Source organism: Bos grunniens, chromosome 9 (genome assembly GCF_055505025.1).
Source record: "Bos grunniens cultivar Pamir isolate PY7600 chromosome 9, Bosgru_T2T1.0, whole genome shotgun sequence".
Lineage (NCBI taxonomy): Eukaryota > Metazoa > Chordata > Mammalia > Artiodactyla > Bovidae > Bos > Bos grunniens.
The window spans coordinates 97,745,274-97,751,273 of record NC_141173.1 but is presented as its reverse complement, the minus strand read 5'-3'; the positions used below and the strand labels follow the sequence as shown (position 1 = coordinate 97,751,273).

The window sequence follows — 6,000 nt, the reverse complement described above, 5'->3', positions numbered from 1 at the left end:
TACCCTCTGAGCCAGCAGTTCCACTCTCAAGAGAAATGAAAATACAGACCCACACCAAGACCTGTATGCAAATGTCCGGAGCAGCGTCATCTACCGCAACCAGAAAGTGAAAGCAGTCAATGAATAAATAAATCACGTGGTGATCCATACAATGGATCAACACTCAGCAATAAAAAGGGATGGTGCAATTAACACAATGCTACCACGTGCACACACCTTGGGATCGGGCTCGTGACAGGCCGACAGAGGAGCGCAGTCTGAAATCGCACTTACACTAAATGTCTAGAACAGGCTCATCTACAGAATCAGCTGGTGGCTCAGGGGCTGCCTACGGATGGGGAGGGCTGACTGCAAACGGGCATGAGCTTCCTTTTGGGGAAACGGAATTATTCTAAGGTGGATTATAATGATGGCTGTACCACTACGTACCTATGTTAAAAATCACTGAACTGTACACTTTAAACGTTATATAAATCATCCCTCCGATAGCTATTTTTAAAAAATGAAATTACAAATCATTCTGTTAGGCCAACTTTCTCAAGGACGTTAATTTCTGTGCTGAGGGGATCAGCGCCCTGGAGGGAAGGTGAAAACAGACAGAACGTCTTGAGCCAGCACTCGCCCAGAGCCAGCTGCCATGTGCCAGGAGTGCGTCAGATACCCTCTAGAAAGATTTCAGGAAGCTTTAAGGTCAATCTTTTAAAAAATTTAATAGCAAAAAGAAATAAAAGAACACCATCAACAACAGATAATTTGGGCTATTTTAAAAAACTAACTACTGAAATATTTACATTCTGAAAAAAGACGCTTTCTTGTCAAGATATTATTCAGCAGTATGTACACTGACCCGGAACCTATACATCTTGATTTAAAAATAAAACTGAGTCCCAACATGTGATAGCAAGGCTTGAACTTGTATCTACTCTGAACTTGCAGGGAACACCCAGAGCCTTGAAAGGGCCTCCGACATCCTTAGTGCTGTTTCATTTCTCTCCTGCTCTGCAGCGAGGCAACTCTAGAGCCTGAAGGCCTGACGGTGCCCGTTCTGTTGAGGGACACCGCAGTGACAAGGGCAGACCTCTGTACGGATAACGTGCTGGCTCTGAAGCTGAAAACCATTGAGAGACAATATAACAGCTTTCCTAAAATAAACCATTTATTGAAAAAAGAACCTTTTTTCTTAAAATTTCATTAATCGGCCTTTTGCAGAACAAACCTGTGGCTTGCCAACAACAACAAAAAAGGTACGGTTTCACAGTCAGTGCACTCGGCAGACAGGAGATTAACAACGAGGCCTGGGACGCCTGATAACACTACGGCTGCTTTGGACCTAGAGAGGTCGACGGTGTTACCCTGATGCCACGGTTCTCCGTCGGCGGGGACACGGCGGGCATGGCGGCAGGGGTCCGTGTACAGTAGTAATGGCACTTGGCACGCAGCTTCTCCACCTCGCGGACGCCCCTCTCAGGGGGGCCCCGGGCCATGGGGCGTGGACAGGAGCAGCAGGAGGCGGACGCTCGTCACCGGGCAGCCGCTGTCTCAGAGGGTCAGCGAGGGCGACGCCGCTTCTGGGTGCGGTCTTTGTGGAAACGTTACGTACAGTAGTGATCGAGGGGACTCTCCGAGTACAGGCGCTCTGCCAGGCCCCAGGCCCGCCAGCTTCACTCTTCATCCGTGCAGACCTGTGAGGAAGGCAGGACAGTGCTGAGCCCCCCTCGTGCATGCCGCATGCCAGGTTTAAGGGTGAGTCCTCACCGGTGCCCCCTGATGCTCCAGCATTGAGCCTGGCCCAGGGCAAAGGTGTGATCGAGGCAGTGGGACGTCACCGCCAAGCTCCGGCTTTACGAACTGACTACTGACAGCATCTGCCAGGATGTACCTGTACAGGTCACCAAAAATTGTTTGTATACCTTATAAATGATAAACACATTTTTATTTAGTTACAAATCCCTAGTATCTATGCAGCAAACCAAGCTACTGGCTCCTTGATTTCACTCCCCCAGGAATAACGTCACCATCCCCCCAGCCTCATCTCCCCTAATCAGGACCTGTAAATGTTTTCTCAGGGTTCCGCTCTCTTTCCATTTTGTCTCCAAATACTGTCCCAGCAGTATTTCTGTCTCCAAGCCTATCTCCTACCCCAATTTTCTCCTGAGTGCCAGTCCAAAGTATTCACGTGCTCCAGCAGGCATCCCAAACACACCTCAAACTGCTTCTACCAGAGAAAACCGTCACTCTTGGACCCACCCCTCAGCCAGGGGCCCTCCTGACCTGTCCTGGTGAGTGGAACCCGATACCTGGTGACGCGAGCAGGGCCTGGCACTGTCCTGGGCTCCTGCCCCCATGCACCTCCTTCCACACCCCGTCAGTCACACACTCGCGGCCACCTTAACCTCTCAGTTCAGTTCAGTCGCTCAGTCGTGTCCGACTCTTTGCGACCTCATGAACTGCAGCATGCCAGGCCTCCCTGTCCATCACCAACTCCTGAAGTTTACCCAAACTCATGTCCATTGAGTCGGTGATGTCATCCAACCATCTCATCCTCTGTCATCCCCCTTCTCCTCCCGCCCTCAATCTTTCCCAGCATCAGGGTCTTTTCCAATGAGTCAGCTCTTCGCATCAGGTAACCAAAGTACTGGAGACCAGTTTCAACATCAGTCCTTCCGATGAACACCCGGACTGATCTCCTTCAGGATGGAGTGTGTGGCTGATCCCTCACCCTGACCTCCCCTCCCTGCCTATCGGCCGTGTCACCAGCTTCCTACCTAGCCTCCTGCCTCCACAGTCATCACTCAACAGCACAATCACCGTGTCGTGCTTGACAATAAAACTGATATCCCTGCTCACAGTTCCTGCCCACCCTCAGGCGCTATCGCTGGCCGCCATCCTTGCCCTATGCGCCGTCAGCTCTCACTGACACCCGGCTTCACCCCCTCGGGAGGTGGACTCCCTTCCACTCTGTCCCCCCGACCCCTGCCTCTGCTCCCTGAGCTGGCTAATCCCTCCCCCGTGGCTCTGGCGTCTCACTCGGAAGGAAGCCGGAGCCAGGGTCACCTGACGGGTGAAAGTCCTCTCCTCGGTGACGCTGCAGCGTGGCACACGGCCCACCGTCACGGCTCTAACACGACCCTTGCTCGGTACTCGGTCTGTCTCTGCTCCCTCAGTAGAGACTGGCTGCTACCAACCCTGCACTCAAGCAGACTGCATACTCTGAAGGGAAACTGCCTCTCACCCGTCCCCCTGAAAATCCCATTTCACGGTCCCAAGTGCCCCTCCAAGCACCAACATGGGTCAAGGAGAACCGCAACAAACATCTGCCCAAAGGAAAAAAACATACAAAATTCCCCAGCACCGTTCATTTTAGCTCATTTCCATTTCAGGTACAGGTATTTTCTATTTAAGCTTCCAAAATTCATTCACGTGCCAGATGCGAACAGAACACACACACTTATTCAGCACTCTGCCAAACCTTGACGAAGGAGTGGTCGAGGAGCTGGCTGGCTGTCCACCGCATCCGGGGCTCGCTCTCCAGGCAGTGAGAGAGGAAGTCCTTCCCTTCGGGGCTTAATCGTTCAGGGATCGGCGGCTTGTGCCCCATTCCCACTTTGTACATAATCTGAAAGTTGTGTTCATATTCATGCCAAGGTCTCTGAAAACAGGAAAAAAAATCAGTTTTCGACACTACATGACCATAAAGAAAAAGCAGCTGCCCCATCTCTTTTTAGGCATCTCAGTATCGATACGTACCAAGGCTGGCAAACTTTTACATAAGCTTGCAAGCCAGGTGGTCTCTGTCACAACTGTTCAATTTTCCCATTATAACATAAAAGCAGGCTTAGGCTACAATGTATAAATGAATGGGTAGAGCCGTGTGGCAATAAAACTTTATTTACAAAACCAGGCGGTGGGCATAGTCTGCCTACCCCTCAAGGTGTCCTATCGTCTAGCATTACCTAGATGTCATCGTCATCTAAGACATAAAATAATATAAAAAGTCAATAAAACAAAACCCAACAGTTATCTTACTAGGATGTTTAATATGCTCCCTTGTTGAATAATCGGCATTAAATTCTACTAGTGCCAAGCTTATTTTATTACAGTTACAGGGAAATGAGACTCATGGGGGAAAGAACAAAGCCTCCCAATTTATGCACCACTGCTTAGTATTGAGATGTACAGTCTTCAGTGTGAGAACTCGCTCTCTTTCCAATGTATGGCTTGATTGAAATAACAGGTACTGTGGGCACCTATGTCAATGCTAACAGAAATAATACTAGCTAAATATTATTGAGTGCTTATTCTCAGTGGCTGCAAGCTGTATAATAATTTTATTTCCTACTAATAATACTTAAGAGGTTTATAACTTCCTTGCTTTACAACTAATGCTATAAACCTCCCCTGCCAAACACATGACCTTTATACATTTGTACAATTGTTCATCGGCAGTATCTACATTAGAAGACCAATTTTTGAGGATTTTCAGATATTATGTCACATGTGACAGTTTCACTGCCCTTAAAATCGATATGCGCTGTCTGTCCTTCCATCCGTCTCCCAGTGCTCAGTTGCTTCAGTCGTGTCTGACTCTTTGCGGCCCCATGGACTACAGCCTGCCAGGCTCCTCTGTCCATGGGATTCTCCAGGCAAGAACACTGGAGTGGGTTGTCATGCCCTCTTCCAGGGGATCCTCCAGACTCAGGGATCGAACCCGCAATTTCTGCACTGGCAGGCGAGCTCTCTACCACGAGAATCACTTGGGAAGCCCTGGCAACCTCTGATCCTCTCTGACTTGCCTGTTCTGCCTCTTCCGGAACGCCAGAAGGTTCAGAATCATACAGGATGTGGGGTTTTCAGACTGGGTTCGTTCACTCAGCAATGAATACGCGTTTTCAGGTTTCTCCCTGTCGTTTCATGGCCAATTTCTTTTTGTCACTGCGTAATATTCCGTTGTGTGGATTATCACAGTTTATCCATTTATTCAATTATGAATAAAACAGATACAGGCATTCACATGCAGTCTTTGTGTGGACAGAAGGTTTCAACTTCTGCTGCTTCTCGTATCTGCTTACTTTTCTGTTTTATTTGGAGTTTTGTGCTTTTTCTTTCCTTGGAGGAGTCCTCTGAGTCATGCATCTGATAAACATTTGGTTCCTAGTCTGGCACTTGTTTTAACTTACCATATCTTTCGACAGGTCATGTTCTCTATTTTGCAGGAAAGATGTTCCCAGTATTCATAATGGGAGTGAAGCCACATGACTGCTCTGTTAATGCAAAGTGCCCCCCTCAAGGCTTTCCACCAGGCATGGGCTCTGCTCACCTTGCCAGTCACCATCTCTATGACAACACACCCCAGGCTCCAGATGTCAGCCGCACGCCCGTGGCCTTCTCCTTTGGCGCGAGTGATGACTTCCGGAGCCATGTACGCTTAAAAGCCACAGATAAGAGAGGAACGGGTTACAAATACAGCATTGTGATTTAACAGAACCAAACAAAACATTAATATTATCTAATATTTCACAGAGAAGAAACAACTAGTTTGTTCAGGGGAAACTTTCTCTCAATTACATAATAAAAAATATTAAGACTTCAAAATAAATATCTCAAAATAATTTCTTGAATGGATATTTTAGGAGCCAAATTAATCTCCTAAAAGAGATTTTGAATGTGCAAATATTCAGATAAATTCTATTTGTGACGAAAAATATGAAATTTAACCTGCAAAAGAGAATGTGAAGTTTTATGACATGTTTCTAAATGATCAAAACAAATAATCACCATTTAAACATAATGCTGTTTTGACTAGGATAGTTTTAATAAACCCAGTGTGAAACACAAGGCTTTTCTGGGAAGGAAATGAGGCCTTTCTTCCCTGCCGTAAGTTTAAGGGAGATATGTGACTTCCCAGTCTGATGAGCACTTTCAGGCGTGGCTCCTCCCGCCTGGCGAGAAGCCCTGACCGCTCCCCATGTCCGCCAACCAGAAGGAGGCGGGGGGGGGGGG

General features: G+C 47.9%; 1 protein-coding gene across 6 annotated transcripts in view; it reads right to left on the bottom strand.

Moving 5' to 3' along the window:
• Nucleotides 1–1,138: 1,138 nt before the first annotated feature.
• Nucleotides 1,139–6,000, bottom strand: part of MAP3K4 (mitogen-activated protein kinase kinase kinase 4) — a 105,095-nt gene continuing 100,233 nt past the window's right edge. For all 6 annotated transcript variants that reach the window (XR_015133417.1, XR_015133418.1, XM_086318604.1 and 3 more), the window contains 3 exons: nucleotides 5,318–5,424; nucleotides 3,470–3,649; nucleotides 1,139–1,682 (listed from right to left, as the gene is read on the bottom strand). Coding sequence is in view for 4 of the 6 variants with exons in the window: in XM_086318604.1 (XP_086174730.1) it covers nucleotides 1,662–1,682; nucleotides 3,470–3,649; nucleotides 5,318–5,424 (308 nt within the window). In the remaining 2 variants the exon portion in view is untranslated. The remainder of the gene's footprint in view (nucleotides 1,683–3,469; nucleotides 3,650–5,317; nucleotides 5,425–6,000) is intronic.